Source organism: Felis catus, chromosome A3, assembly GCF_018350175.1.
Source record: "Felis catus isolate Fca126 chromosome A3, F.catus_Fca126_mat1.0, whole genome shotgun sequence".
Taxonomy (NCBI): Eukaryota; Metazoa; Chordata; class Mammalia; order Carnivora; family Felidae; genus Felis; species Felis catus.
Genome location: NC_058370.1, coordinates 110,463,874 through 110,480,311, shown reverse-complemented (window position 1 = coordinate 110,480,311; position 16,438 = coordinate 110,463,874). Strand labels below are relative to the sequence as shown.

The 16,438-nt window shown below is 45.9% G+C and overlaps 1 protein-coding gene across 2 annotated transcripts in view; it reads left to right on the top strand.

Moving 5' to 3' along the window:
- VIT (vitrin) overlaps positions 1-16,438 on the top strand; it is a 106,245-nt gene that overhangs the window by 47,867 nt on the left and 41,940 nt on the right. For both annotated transcript variants that reach the window (XM_006930365.4, XM_045054694.1), the window contains 3 exons: positions 2,878-3,011; positions 8,319-8,396; positions 15,145-15,336. In XM_006930365.4, the coding sequence (XP_006930427.2) occupies positions 2,878-3,011; positions 8,319-8,396; positions 15,145-15,336 (404 nt within the window). The remainder of the gene's footprint in view (positions 1-2,877; positions 3,012-8,318; positions 8,397-15,144; positions 15,337-16,438) is intronic.

Genomic DNA, 16,438 nt, shown 5'->3' with positions numbered 1-16,438 from the left:
GAGCCACCCAGGCGCCCCTCTTCATGCTGATTTCTGACCAGAGGCCCACCCTGAGAATGGCAGCTGTTCAAAATGGCCCTTTTCTCTGAACCACGCAGCTGACCCTCAGCGTAGCCCAATCCCTGGATACCAGGGATAGGGAGGAGAAGGCCATGCCCAGTACCATGCAGGGCATCTAAGGAATGCAAAGAAGTAAAACTGTTTTGCTCTTTTGGAGAATATTTATGAGGTGCCTATCTCTGAGTGAGGATAGAAATGAGGGCACATGTCCATAAATTCTCCAAAGTACCATGACTCCCATCTGCTTCATAAGCAAAACCACAGCCTCTTTCAGGCTGTCTCTCTTCTCTAGTGTCTCCTACAGTGGTCAAGTCTCTAGTGCATTCCATCTCCATGGACTACTAGCACCTGTAGTTCACAGACCATTGACCTCTCCAGTATCCACTCTTCTCTAGAATATCTGGGAAGATCCACATCCTCCAGTTAAGTCCACCGCCAGGGTCAGGCATCAGTCTGGTCTGCAACAGGAAAATCTCAGGAGCACACCCTAGCTGGGTATCACATCTTCCCCAAAGTCTAGGTTTTCAGCCTTACCTCACCCTCACAAGGGATATCAGCAGGCCTGTCCAGCTTGAGACCACCCCCGCCCCCACCCTTCCCATCTCCTTGAACAGCCTGAGGGAAGCTCAACACAGACCCCCCTTCGCTTGCTTCCCTTCCTTCTAGGTGGCAGCTACTGTTCTTTTTTTTTTTTTTTTTTTTTATTTATTTTTGAGAAACCAAGATGAAGTGTGAGCGAGGGAGGGGCAGAGAGAGGAGGAGACACAGAATCTGAAGCAGGCTCCAGGCTCTGAGCTGTCAGCACAGAGCCTGATGTGGGGCTCGAACCCGCAAACTGTGAGATCATGACCTGAGCCGAAGTCGGACGCTCAATCGACTGAGGCGCCCAGGTGCCCCTGTTCTTCTGACTCTTAAACAGGAGCAAATGCACGCACACACACATTTCCTGAATACACTGGAGTATGAAACCAAGGGCAGAATAATTTCTTGGGAAGAAAATAAAAACATAAGTGTTATTGTGATTTCTAATTCCCTCATTAATTATAAGTAAAAGGAGCATGGGATAATTTTTTTTTAATAACTAGAATTTTCAGCCGCACCAGAGCTGTGCTTGTAAATGTTTAACAACCAGCTCCTCAAACGCAGGGGTAATTCTGATTTTACCAGCTTCTGTGGCATAAATACTCCCACTGTGGCTGAGTCAAGCTACGGTGGGAAGCGAACCAACTCCCACGATCCTGAAAAGTTAACAACTGGCTTTCCTAAGCCAGCGTGAGTGGCACACCACTGACAGGCCTTCCAGCACAGAAGCCTAAAACACTGCCTTTTCCATACGAACATTTCTAATCTGGTTGGGAGACAAAAGCAACTCAAGAAATTTTTAGAAGATGGCCCAAGACCAAATACGATCAGAGTCTCGGTTGTGAGACAAGATTCTAAGGCATCGTTAGGAAGGGATGCCGCAAAGTCTTTCCAGAATCTCTGGAGAGAAGAAAGGGTTGGGCACTGAGCAACACAGGCCTTGTCAGGCGGAAGTGGGAGCTGGTTTTCCAGAGCAAAAGAGCAGGAGGAGCAGACACGGGAGTGGGAACCAGGTGCTCTGTCCGGGGAGCCGAGACCAGCCTAGCCACAGCTGGAATTGGTGAGGCAACAGATCCTGAGCCCCCGAGAGAAAGGAGGGCAGGGTTGCAAAGATTTGGAAAGATGGGGAGTTTGGTGCCTGTGCTTTTGGACTCTCAGAGGCAACTGTGACCAAGCGGGACCGACCCGGGATTCCAGGTCAGCGAGACCTGGGTTCAAATCCCTGCCTTGCCAGTTTACTAGTTACAAAATCTGGCCTGAGTCACTCTGCTGGTCCAAGCCCAATTCTGTGAAATGGGAACAACAGCACTGCCTCTATGCCACAAGTCAGGGGTTTGCTGGGTGGACCCGGTGAGATACCATACATGAGAATGATTTTAAATCAATTAAGCGCTCCACATGTCAAGTACTATTATCACTATCTTTCCTTCTGGGTCATTGAGCAGGTGAGTCTTGAAACTTGTTGGTTCATGAAGGTGGGAGGGCAGGAAATGGCAACTCTCACTCCTGGAGGGAAGGGAGGTTGTTGATGAGAACAAATCTAAGTGCTTTTTTAGTTCCCTCTGTGCCATAAATCACAGATACCCACAGGAGCCATTTTTGGCTCTGGGGCAAGGAAATGACAATGTGAAGTGATTCCCAGGAAGCAGAATGGGACCCCTGCTTCACATACAAGCCAAGAGGTATATATGTCAGTCACTGTTACATCAGGATCTAAAACCTTCAAAATCCTAGAAATTAAAGAAACAATTTCTAGTCCTTCAGGACTCTTTTTAATGAGTTCAGTATAGCCACGCACCTTCCTTCCCTTGCTCAAAATAAAAGGAATAATTTGCTTGGTAAAAGTTCATGGCCACCCTCCGAAACAACTGGACTCATTCTGTGATGTCACAAAACCAAACTGGAAATTGTCAGAAGTTTTACTCAAAGGATCTAGTTAGAATGAGCAAACCAAGGAAGAGAAATTTGAGGCATGGTGGCAAACAGAAATTGCTGCCCAATGGAACAAGCAGGTTCTGTAATAAGAAAGAGAAGCATATCTGACCTGGGAGGTCAGATGCTGGGCCATGGGACGAAGGCACCCTTCTTGGGGGATGGACTGAAGGTCAGGATAAACCTTTTCTTAATCTCACTCTTTCATATCTTCAAATAAAGATGGAGGCTACTTTGATATCAGTCTGTTGACTGTGTCAAAGAATATTTTTCTGTTCTTCAATTTTTTTTTTCTCTTCATAGTGGTGTGCTTGATAATTCAGGAGGGAAAATACTTGTTCGGAAAGTTGCCGGGCAATCTGGCTATAAGGGGAGTTATTCCAATGGTGTCCAGTCATTGTCCCTGCCACGCTGGAGAGAGTCCTTCATCGTCTCAGGTACGCCCACACACTGGAGAAACACAGCCCTACCCAGGCACTTGGCTTAAGTGACCTCATGGGATGAAATGTATTCTTTTCAATGTCCTATTGGTTTTAGTTTATGGCCCAACTCATTTCATAAAAGTCTGAAGCATTATCTCTTCTGATAATTAGGATCATGAAACAATAAATTATAATTACAGTGATAAATCACTACAAAGTCTGGAAATATTAAAAGGCTCCAATTTCTCATTTTAAACACACTGCAGCTATCCATAAATCCAATCAAACTTTTAATGAAATGAATTACATTTAATAACTTCAGTTTTGAACTACTCCTTTAGTTAGGCCAAATATGTCTCATATCTAGAACCTCATTCCTTGATATTTCTGGTAAATGGAAAGGGATATAGGCTCTTATAGAACTGAGCTGCAATTTTGAGATTTCTTTTTATTTAATTGATTGTTTCACTCGTTGGTCCTTGCTATCTAGCTCCTTTGGATTTTTGTAGATAACATTTTCACTCTTTTCCTCCCTCTTCCAATGAGGTAATGTCAATGAGCTAATGACAAGTGTGATTTCACGGGAAAAAAGGTGACTTAGTATCTGTATTATCATGACCCTCCCTTTCCTATTATTGTGAATTCCGCAAACTTTTGTTTTGAAACTTTTTTAATTGAAAGAAGAGTACAATGAATACCCACATTTCCTTCACCTAGCAACATTTGCTTTATTAACCTACTTATCTACATTTTGCTCTAAACCATGTGAAAATAAGCTGCAGGCATCATGACACTTTATCTCTCAATACTTCTGCACACATCTGGTAAAAACAAGATTTTCCTAATAACCACAATACCAATACCACACCTAAAACATTAACATTGGTGCAATTATGTTATCTAACAAATAGTTCTTCCTCAACAGTATCCAGTTATCTTGGTCTTCCTAGTAATTTCTTCCTCCTCTTCCTTTTCTCTCCTTCCCTCCTCTCTCTCCCTCCCTGTCTCCCTGTCTCCCTGTCTCCTCCCTCCCTCCCTCCCTTCCTTCCTTCCAGATCCACAGTCTAATAAATAATAAAAATCATCCATTGCCTTTAGTTGTCATGTCTATTAACTCTCCAATAATCTAAAACTATCTACCACCACACTACCTTTTTTTTGTCATGAATGACAATGACATTTTTGAAGTCCCAGCCAGTTGTCCAGTACTGTGTCTCCCAGTCTGGACCACAAACATGTCCAGCCATGTCCTCATGATTGGATTCAGGTTACATATTTTGCCAAGGTTACTACATAGGTAGTATCATAGCATACGCATTGTGCTTTATCACAGTGGTCATATCAGAAGACACAATAATGTCAGTTTATCCAGTTGTCGGATAAACTGGACTGCTTGGATACTTTACAGGATCTCTCCATGGTAGAGATACTTTGTAACGAATAAGCAATCTGTAGGGAGATACTTCAAATCAGCATGAATAGCTCATTCCCCAACAAATTCATCCAATGGTTTAACATCCATTGATGATCCTTGCACTAGCAAGAATTACACTGGAATTTGCAAAATTATAATTGTTCTAATTCTGTCATTCCTTCCACATTTGTTAGCAAGTTTTCTTACATAAAGAAGAGGGTTTTTTCCCCTCTCTGCACACCTGTTTTTTTAAGTACCACCAGGGAGTCATGGATTGTTTTTGAAAGTATGTTATAATCCATTATCACCATTATTATTTTCTTAATTTAACATACAGTGTTGTCGTGGCTTCAGGAGTAGAACCCAGTGTTTCATCTCTTACATATGACACCCAGTACTCATCTCAAAAAGCGCCCTCCTTCATGCCTGTCACCCATCTAATCTATTCCCCTACCCACCACCCTTCAAGCAACCCTCAGTTTGTTCTCTGTATTTAAGAGTCTCTTATGGTTTGCCTCCTTCTGTGTTTTTATCTAATTTTTCCTTCCTTTTCACTATGTTTATCTGTCGTGTTTCTCAAATTCCACATATAGTGAAATCATCTGATATCTTTCTCTGGATTATTTCACTTAGCATAATACCCTCTAGTTCCATCCACATTGCTGCAAATGGCAAGATTTCCCCCTTTTTCATCGCTGAGTAGTATTCCATTGTATGTATATGTGTATGTATGTGTGTGTCCATTCATCAATTGATGGAAATTTGCGCTCTTTCCATAATTTGGCTATCATTATTCTTTTTGATGCTCAAGTTTTCCAAATTCAGCCAGCGGGAGCCCTTCGGGCTTTTTTGGCACGTCCTCATTGGTGTTTGAGCACAACATAGTGTTCTATCCTTGTGTTATACTTGGCCTTATGCTGGGCCTTGCATATCCCATTTTCTTCAAAGAGGTTTCACATGATTTTAAACTATATTCTAGCAAAGCTTCTGGCATGCCAACAAGATTAGGAATCTTGAAACTCTCCTGAGGAGCCACCTGTGGAAGACCACCCAAAGCAAGGAAAAGAAAAATGTTTCATAATATAGTAGGTCTTCCCATCTGGATGGTGTTCTGGTACCTTTATGCATCCCATGCCCCAACTCCTACTATCCTCCATTGATCAGAGTTGGGTTTTTTCAGAGTTTTAATAGAACTACAAACAGACCTTTTAGGATTCTTCACAACTTGAGCAATCCCTGTTTCCTCTTGCCTGCAGAGTTCTGCAGCCTAGGGTTCAAATTAAACTGGTTTCTGTGTCAGGTAGTGGAAAGTCATCAACCACAGTGCCGTGAGAATTCAGAACAGGGGCCATATGAAAATGCTAATAGCTAGACTACAAATTTGTCAAGTATATAGAGAAATGTAATCCCCACATAGGTGTTTACCAAGTAGCTCCTGGCTAAATAAGAGTGTTTCCATCTTAAATGCATAGCCTGCAATTCAAGAATCCCCAACAGAGGTTTAAAGGAAAAATTAACTCCAAGAGAGTAGAGATGTTTTGGGTTTTTTAAATGAAAATCAGTCTACTGAGATTATTCCCTATAAACTCAACTTCCACGTCCCCTCACTTCACCTAGTGACATTTAACCAAAACAATTTTTGCCAATTATAATAAACATTGGTGCTTCTGCAATGAGTAGGAATCTCTTTCAAATGGGTGACTTGGGGGGGCAACACTGGCCAGCAGCCAAGCCACGCTCCCCACTATCTGGGAGCTCAAGGCCACCAACTTCAGCTGGATGGTGTCAGAATCCTCCTCTGAAGGTTCCATTGCCTCCATGACCTTTTTATTTTTAATTTTCACGCATCGCTGTGCTCCTTTAGTTAATTCACTTTGGTGGGCTGGGATGGAAGCAGACGATAGGATATGCCTTTCTGGTCAGCACAATCGTTTGGCGGTCCGTGGATAGGAATGGTCAGAGAGGGACTTCCTAATACTGCCCATTTGTTCTTTGATCCACATTTCAGAAAACTGAGCTCATGCTCCTTTTCCTTCTGAATAGAAGCAGGAAAAGCCATAGGATTTTAAATGTGAGAACAGTAAACAGATGAAGACCATGTCTGTGCAGTCCCCTCTGTTGATCAAGTGAGGCCAACAGCCATAGGGCCCTCCCTGGGCCCGAAATAACCTCAATCACAATTTGGAAGAGGCCCAGTCAAGGGCAGGGGACCTGGAAAACTCTGTTCCCAGGTGACTTTAATGAGATAAAATAACTCAGTCAGCCCAAACATATTGCCTCATCCCCACTTTGAGTGATATTTATAGACCATACCAGCAGAGAACCTTTGCATCTCTCTGGTAATAGTTCCAGAACATTTTAACTTCTTTTTTTCATTAGGCCCCTACAACTAAATATAAAGTAAGTTGGTCCATATCATTGTCCATATTTTCTGAATGAGAAAAATGAGAGTCTCAGAGGTTGAGGCAGAGAATACATGGCAAATACAAACAGAAACGTAGATGTTCTCATTCCCAGTTCCAGGTCCTTTCTGAGACCCCATCTTTCTGGCTGCTTCACGGCTCTACAACCTTTTGTGTCAGTAGGGCTTTTGGCAAGAATCGTGCACTAGATTCTGTTCTACCGCTTGGGCTCTCCATTCAATACTCCTCCCCATCTCGTCCCCAAGCCCATCCTATAAAACTATTTCCTTAGATTGAGATTTATTTTTTTTATTTTTATTTAAAAAAAAATTTTTTTTTTCAACGTTTACTTATTTTTGGGACAGAGAGAGACAGAGCATGAACGGGGGAGGGGCAGAGAGAGAGGGAGACACAGAATCAGAAACAGGCTCCAGGCTCCGAGCCTGACGCGGGGCTCGAACTCACGGACCGCGAGATCGTGACCTGGCTGAAGTCGGACGCTTAACCGACTGCGCCACCCAGGTGCCCCTAGACTGAGATTTAAAATTCTTTCACTGTCAGATGCAAATATTAGATACCAGGTAGGACCCCTCCTAAAGGTCTTTGAAATTGTAACAGAGATCTAAGCATGAAGATATTCCTCCTTCGAATAAATACTAACTGATCATCTCCTACATACCAGCCACCGCTTGAGGCGGTGTCTCAACGGTTACCAAGTGAGACAAATCCCCAGTCTCCAGGGAGATTCCACCTTCCAAGTGACACTGTCCGCCTCATTGTGGAGCAAAACTCCTGTGTGGAATTCTAGGCATCATTTCCTGGCGGAGGAAGGCTTTAGACGCAACAGCCTTTCCCGGGCAATTTCCAGTCCCGTCAGGCTTGGTACTTGCTTACCCAGCTCCGATCACCTCATCGTTCTTCTTTTTTATGCCTCCTTTGTTTTCCCTGATACATATTAACATTCCTTCTCCTCACCTGGCCTCTAAACTTTCTTTCCCTAGGTGGGCAACAAATGCTTATTTTGAAAACTACTTCTAGGTTTCTTTAGTGCCATGGAATTCAGATGGATCCCACAGGGTCCGTGAAAGGGGGAAAGAGCCATTCGTGCACAGCCAGCTTGTGACCAGAGCTCTGGAGCATCCAGAAGGAGAGCACGGGGAGTGCTTTTACATTCATCTACTGACCTAATTAAACATTCAGCACCACACATATGAAAACCTTAGCTCACATGTCACATCTTCATGGGCAGAACGAGGGTTGCTAATGTTAACTCTGAGTCACAGAGATATTATTGCTTCCTTTCTAATATTAATAAAACACAGGCTATACAGGAAAACAAAACCTCACTTGACTTTCTTATTGTAATCAGCAGTTCAGCTTGGTGGGGGAGACCACGGATTTATTGAACTCAAGAGAGATCAATAGGAAAGAGGGAATCAGCATACCAGAATAGAACCATCTAAAACTTCTAGCTCTGCAAATAAATTATTTGTTTCTTTTTTGCAGAAGGTAAACCCCAAAGGGGTGTAACCTACCCATCGGCGCTCACATATTCATCATCTAAAAGCCCTGCTGCGAAAACAGGCAAGTGTTCATATGTGATTTCATCTAAATATTCTGAGTTTGTAAACACGTGTTTTAGGAGGTAGTATAGAAATTAACATCTGGTCAAGCTCCACTGATGCCAGCAAGATTTTCACCAATGCCAGAAACGTGGCCCCAGAAATCAAGGGGATCAGATGGCTGGGGCTGAGGAGTAAGGCTTCAGTTTTTGGTTTTGTTTTTCGAGTTCCAAGATGATCTCTGTTTTGTAATCTTCATTCACAATGGTTGTTGCCTTGAATTGTATTGTTACTTTAGAAGATGACAGGACATTCTGTCTAGAAATGTTCCCTGGCAGATGAAAGGGGAAAAGCTGTCTCTTACTAGGTATGAAATGAAGGGAAGCAAAAAGGATGGTGTTAACAGAAAACAACTAATAGAAATAACCCAAGCCAAAGATACAGTGTTTATGAGGTTGTGCGTCATGTGAACCACAAAGGGAGCACAGATAGACTTCAGGTCAGGAGAATACCTTTTTCTAGGTTTTTGTGTCAAGGGAGAACTAGGCTATGCGTTATTGTGTCTTTGGGGGCCCTTTGATTTCCCACACAAAGAGAAGGGATAAACATCCCTTTCCAACATAAACACAAAAGGGACACTTGGGGTCTTGCCCAGCTTCTAGAGGAGCCACTCTTTGAAGTTATAGTCTCTGGGCACCTGGGTGGCTCAGTCAGTTGAGTGTCTGACTCGTGGTTTCAGCTCAGGTCGTGATCTCACGGTTTGTGGGTTCGAGCCCGACATCAGGCTCTGCACTGACAGCGTGGAGCCTGCTTGAGATTCTCTGTCTCCCTCTCTGTGCCCCTCCCCCACTGGCTCCCTCTCTTTCTCTCTCAAAATAAATTTTAAAAATAATAAAAAGCATTGGGGCGCCTGGGTGGCCCAGTCGATTAAACATCCGACTTTGGATCAGATCATGATCTCATGGTTTGTGAGTTCGAGCCCCATGTTGGGCTCTCTGCTGTCAGTGCAGAGCCTGCTTTGAGATCCTCTGTCCCCCCTCCCCACCCCCCGTCCTTCCCCTACTCGTGGACGCTCTTAGGCTTTCTCTCAAAAATAAATAAGTATTGGGGCGCCTGGGGGGCGCAGTCAGTTAAGCGTCCGACTTCAGCCAGGTCACGATCTCGCGGTCCGTGAGTTCGAGCCCCGCGTCGGGCTCTGGGCTGATGGCTCAGAGCCTGGAGCCTGCTTCCGATTCTGTGTCTCCCTCTCTCTCTGCCCCTCCCCCATTCATGCTCTGTCTCTCTCTCTGTCCCAAAAATAAATAAAACATTGAAAAAAAAATTTAAAAAATAAAATAAAATAAAAAAATAAATAAGAATTAAAAAAAATTCCAGTGAGAACCATAAAAGGGGGGGTCCCCTTTTTTCCTATCCCGATGACAAAATTCCTATAGAAATGGGGGGAAGCAGATGAGATGAAGATATGGGGGCCAGCAGTCACTTGCTCTGGTCTTGGCATGTGCGGATAACAGGCTTCCTAATCCCTCCAAGACGGTGAGTTAACAGGTAAATCAGGTCAGGATGACCCCCTCACAGCAAAGCAGCCTTCTTCCATGGGAAAAGAGCTCACTCAACAAATAGGAAACAAAAAAAAACAAACAAAACAAAAACAAAACAAACAAAATAGGAAAAAAACAAAAACAAAAAAAAAACAACTACAAAGCACCTTGATTTGCCAGGGGCAGCTCCTTCTGATTTAAATGCCGTTTCCCCAGGCAGGCAGCAACTGTCAGGCAGGCAGCTGGTATTGGGCTCGAGTCTCAAGCTACTCTGAACTAAGTAAAAACAGGTAAGTGTTGGTTCGGAGAAGCTCACCAAGCCCGAGAAGGCGCATCGCTGGCCCTACAGCGAGAGAAAGGGAAGAAAATGCTTCTCAGAGGGTTCTGAGCGAAAGTGGCCGGAGAGCCCCCGCCTGCTTCCCCTTGGCCATGAGCCCTGGCCCTCCCACCCCCCAGAGGAAAATCAAGCTGACGTTTCCGTTACACTTCTCAGAGCTTCCTGCCCTCACAGCCTGTACCCACCAAGGCCACCCCGGCCCCCCCGTCTTGGGAATAAGACAGGCTCCACCACCACTCTAGAGAGACCTTGGGCCACACTCTGGTGGGAACCGCATTCAGGAATCTCGAGGCTCTTGATGACTTGCCTTCCACCGTGTTCCCCTTTGGAGGAAAGACATACGGAATTTGGAATCAAACCAATAGGGGTCCGAATCCTGGCTCTGCCACCTGTTGTCTGTGAGACCTCTTCTTGGCTTGGCTTCCAGGACTGTGACCTGTATCCAATGTGAATGCCGCTGTCAAAGAGGCCTTCACGGCGTCTGGCACGTAGTAGATGCTTAGTGAATAGATGTCCTGCCCTCGTGTATAATCCTGACTCAGTGGCGGGAAGAGCAAACCCTCCCTCGTCACCCTGACCTGCAGACACTGCTGTTAACTGGGCTTCAGTGTCCGCACTGTCCTCCACTGGGGGAAGGGGAGGGGTGACATGACACGACGGTAAGTGTCAGCTACTGCCACTTGCCGAGTGCCCACCATGTGCCGGGCACTGTGCGGGCCCCTCACAGACGTGGTGCCTAGTTAGGACCCGGCCTCGTCAGGTCGGTCTGACCATCCCCGTTTTACAGCAAAGGAACGGTAGTGGCCGAGCTGCTGAGGCCTGAAGTCAGGAGTCCAGCCTGATGCTGGCTGACGGTTCTCAAATCAGATTTCCAGGGTCCGTCCCAGATGCAGCGCACCAGAATCTATGTGATTAGGGCCCCGGAGTCTGCATTTTAACACCGTCGCTATGATTCAATGATGAGTCAGGTGTAGGGAGCTCTGAGGACCTCCTGCTGCTGTTGAGCAGGTTGTTCAGAACTGTTCATGACCTGGGGCGCCTGGGTGGGCTCCATTCGTTGAGCGTCCAACTCTGGATTTTGGCTCAGGTCACGATCTCACAGTTTGTGGGTTTGGGCCCCACGTCGGGATCTGCGCTGATGGTGTAAAGCCTGCTTGGAATTCTCTCTCTCTCTCTCTCTCTCTCTCTCTCTCTCTCTCTCTCTCTCCCCCTCTGTCTCGCTGCCCTTCCCCCTCTCATGCTCACTTGCTCTCTCTCTCAAAATAAACAACCAAACTTAAAAAATTAAAAAAAAAAAAAAAAGAACACTACATGACCTTGTCCATAGAGTAATATGTTAAGAGCCTAAAGGAAATTTTCACATTTTCCCATGAAAATCTTTGAAAAGATTTCCATGAGGCTTCTGTGTATCTGACATTGTATGAAGAAACCATTTTAATGGTTTCGTTTCTAACTGCTCAAAAGGAACCTGGTGCAATGAAGAATTCACTTTGGGTCACATCAGGCGTCATGTTCCGTAAGGAATTGGGAGCAATTGGGGAAGGGTTCTTTCTCTGTCTTCATCTTAAAGACAGTTCTGTTCCAGGCAGGAGAGCAGGTGGAGACAACAGCCCATGGAAGACCATGGAAAACCAGACACATGGATCTCTTGGTTGAATTTATGACTCGCTTGAAAGTATCTGTGTCCTCGTTGAAAAAAAAATTAAAAAAAAAAAAAAAAGGGGCGCCTGGGTGGCGCAGTCGGTTGAGCGTCCGACTTCAGCCAGGTCACGATCTCGCGGTCCGTGGGTTCGAGCCCCGCGTCGGGCTCTGGGCTGATGGCTCAGAGCCTGGAGCCTGTTTCCGATTCTGTGTCTCCCTCTCTCTCTGCCCCTCCCCCATTCATCTTTCTTTCCAAATTAATACTTTTATCCTATTTCATAAAATATATGTGTTATTCTATTAAATGGCTCTTCCCTGTATGAAGCGGGTCCTACCTGGGCCCACATCCCCCTAACAAGACGCTAATGCTTCGGAGCATTTACCAGAGAGTAAGACAGAAGACTACTCCGGAGAAATCAGAAACTTCCCTAGGACTTGTCATGAAGGCTCAGTTCCTTTGAAGTCACGGAAATGTCATAAACCACGCAGGTTTGGTTTTGCCCAAGGACGGCGTGAAGACTGGCTGACCCCCCCAAAGCTGCCGCCAGCTCTTTAGCAATCGTCTGCCACCGTCTCCGGGCAGATTTGAAGGTGACCTACTGTTAGCGACAACAGGGAAAAGGAGAGCCCGGATGGCCTACGAGAGCAGACTGAACAGCCGAACTCCAACCTGTGTCTGGGGCACTGTGTGCTGATATGCTCTCCCGAGTCAGTGCTGACAGGTGACAGCGGCAGGGTGGGAAACGAGCAGATGCCAGTGCTGGGTGATGGGTCTAAATGCCCCGGCACACGTGTGCCTGCGTGACCGGTCCAAGGTCATGGTGCTGACACTGTCTTCCCAGCATGCTGTACAATGTCAGAGAGGAAGTTGGATGGTTCACAGGAACAGCACGGCACCTAATCTCAGATGCTGTCCCTTCGGCCTGCTGTTCTATGTACCGAAGATGCATATCCCTAAGCAGAGTTAAAAGCTAGAGCTGGGGATGGGGAGCACCTGGGTGCCTCAGTTGGTTAAGCATCTAACTCTTAATTCCAGCTCAGGTCATCATCTCACAGTTCATGAGATTGAGCCCCATGTCGGGCTCCATGCTGAGAGCATGGAGTCTGCTTGGGATTCTCTCTCTCCCTCTCTCTCTGCCCCTCTCCTGCTCCTGCTCTGTCACTTGTCTCTCTCTCAAAATAAATAAACTTAATAAAAAAAAAAAAAAGCTATGGCTACGGTGCTGTGGTAAGCTGAAAAATGCCCCAGCACCACCAAAGATACCCACGTCCTTGTCCCTGGTATCTGTGAATTCTTCCGTATACGGCAAAACAAGAAAGGGGAGGGGTGCTTGGCCAATGGGACTAGGTTAAGATCTTTGGATGGGGAGACTATCCTGAATTATCTGGGGCAGGGGGAGACAGAGGGAGATTTGATACACATGGAGGAGAGGGTCATGTGAAGACAGAGCAGAGAGAAACTCAGGATGTTGGCCTTGAGGACTGGAGGGGTGTGGCCACAAGCCAAGTAATGCCAGCAGCCACCAGACAATGGAAGAGGCAGAAAGCAGGTTCCGCTTACACCTTGACTGCTGACACCTTGAGGTCAGCCCCAGTGACACTGAGTTCCAACTTTTGGCCTTCAGAGCTGTGAGAGAATAGATTTTTGTTGTTTTAAGCCAGTTTGTGCGTTTGTGACAATTTATGACAGCAGCACTAGGACACTAATACAGAGGAGCAGGCATAGGAGTTAATGTCCCTGCGGGGGGTCTCAGGTGACACATGTAACTGGTCCCTCCCAGGACTGGGGTGCTGTTCAGTTTGGGGACCATTTTGTGTCCCCTTCTGACACAGACCATGGCTGTCAATACAATATCCAATGCCCAGAGGGTAGCCACTGGTGCCCTAAACCTTCAGAGAAACTGTCAGGGCCCCCAGAGAACTAACACATTAAGACTTGTTTAAAATTGTGGAGGGGTGCCTGGGTGGCTCAGTCGGTTAAGTGTCTGACTCTGATTTCAGCTCAGGTCATGATCTCATGGTTCAAGCCCCACATCGGGCACGGAGCCTGCTTGGGATTCTGTCTCTCCCTCCTTCTCTGCCTCTTCCCCACTCACACTGTCTCTGTCTTCCTCAAACTAAATAAATAAAACTTAAAAAATTTTTTTTAATTTTTTAAATGTTTATTTGAGAGAGAGAGAGAGAGAGAGAGAGAGAGAGAGAGAGAGAGAGAGAGAGAATGAGCGGGGGAGGGGAAGAGAGAGAGGGAGACACAGAATCCAAAACAGGCTCCAGGCTCTGAGCTGTCAGCACAGAGCCCGACCCAGGCCTTGAACCCACGAACAGTGAGATCATGACCTGAGCTGAAGTTGGATGCTCAACTGACTGAGCCACCCAGGTGCCCCAACTAAAAAAATTTCTTTAAATCATGGAAACAATGTAAGTCATTACACATGAATGAAGAGCGCAATTTAGTAGAATCTAGACGATCCTTACCATGTAACTATTTCCATTACCCCATTTTACAGATGAGAAAACTGGGGCCCAGAGGAGTGAGTTGACTAGTCATGAACCAGTCTAAGCTAGAACATCTAGAATGCATTCTCTGAGAGTAAGTCACAGTGAAAGCCCCAAAGTTCCTTCCATCCCTAGGTCAATGCTGACACAGCAAAAAAAAAAAAAAAAAAAAAAAAAAAGAAAAGAAAAGAAAAGAAAAGAAAAGAAAAAGGTTCATAAACCATTGCTTCTGGTGTCTGGCAAATTAATTTGGCAGTAAATCATGTTCTGCCTTCTCAGTGTTGCTGTAGGATTTAACTATTTAAATATTTTATTGTTATGGGGCGCCTGGGTGGCTCAGTTAAGCGTCCAACTTCGGCTCACGTCATGATCTCACATTGTGAGTTCGAGCCCCGCATCGGGCTCCGTGCTGTCATTTCAGAACCAGGAGCCTGCTTTGGATTCTGTGTCTCCTTCTCTCTCTGCCACTCCCCCGCTCACGCTCTCTTTCTCTCTCTCTCTCTCTCTCTCTCTCTCTCTCAAAAAATGAATAAACGTAAAAAAAAGTTAAATATTTTATTGTTATTTAGTCTTTGGTTTGTTTATTGGCTCATTGTTCCCTCCAGATTGTACATTCCTTTCGGGCAGGTGGATTTTCTCCTCCGCAGCAGCTCGCAGAGATCTTTGCCCAAAGCTAGTGTTCAATAAGCATTCGTTTCTGTCCTGACGGGCCCACCAGCCAATTGGTAGGACTCAGTATAATTTCGTCTTTTTTACAGATGAGGCCACGAAAGCCTACCAGAAGCCACCAGTCCCAGGAACAACCGCACAGCCAGTCACCCTGACGCAGGTAACGGGAGCCACTGCGACTGGAGCCGCCCACGCCAGCCTGCCAAAGCCGTCCCCATCTGCCGGCTCCACCAGCAGCAGCCTCAGACCCCAGCCCGTGGGCCTCAGGAGCGGGGAGCTGGGTCAGTAGGTAGACTGTGTGTTGTCATGCTCTAGGAAGGTAGGCGACGGGGCTTCCGGGGTAACAGCTCTGTCCGAATGCTCGTGCGGAGTCCCGCCTCTTGAGCTGGCTGAGGAGTAGCGCCGAGACCTGGGCCGGAAGTACGTGGTTGTGTCCTTCCAGACTCCAGGGGTCAATCTGAGCCCGATACTACGTTAGGACCAAGCTAAGAGCTAAGCGAACCACGTGGAAGGGGCTTAAGACCGATTCGGAAGTGTGACTGCTGTTACCATACTTAGGAAGGTAGGACGTTACGTGAAACTTTCCCATTGCAAAAGCCGAGTCGAAGGGATAGTAGGTTTCAAGGTAAATGCTGTTGCGTTTTGTTTTAAGGGACAAACGTATGCTCCTGGAAGTCTTCAAATATTAGAAGCAAACAAAACCAAAAAAAAAAAAAAAACCCAAAACAAAACTATAGAAAAGCCAGACAGCTAAAGTTTTTATTCCCTTTCTGATTGCTTTTTATGTATCCATTTCTTAAATAGTGTTTTAGATTTAACCAATCTTGGTATTACATGGTATTACCTCAAGAGCTCATCTGATAACTCAGTCTCTAGTTTCTATGCAGGTTTTTATGCAAGCCATCCTAGGCTAATAAGACCGTCTCATTTCTAAAGGTCTTCTAGAAAGAGTCCGGAACATTCCACAGCAGGAGTGACAGCAGGTTTTTCTAAGTATTTCCCACCCAGAGCCATTTTCTCCTTCTAGGAGGACGTGCCCAGGACTTGTTCCTTCAGCCTCACCTCCCGCCACACAGCAGGGCCCTTGCCTGTCCCATATCAGAGTCCAGCCATCCATTCGTCCTTTTTTCTAACAAATAACGTCAGCACTTGCAACATGCTGGACACTTCGAAGCACCTTACGATTAGCCTATGAGATCCTCATAACCCTAATCCTACCTAATTAGATCTACGACTTCTGATTTCACTAATTCCTTGCATTGATGAGGAAACCAGAGAGAAGGGCAGTGAGGAAACCGGCCCAGGTCACACGGCTGGGAAACAGCAGAGCCACGATGGCACCCCAGCAGCCGGGTTCCCCCCTGACTGTCCTGCAGGAGGCAT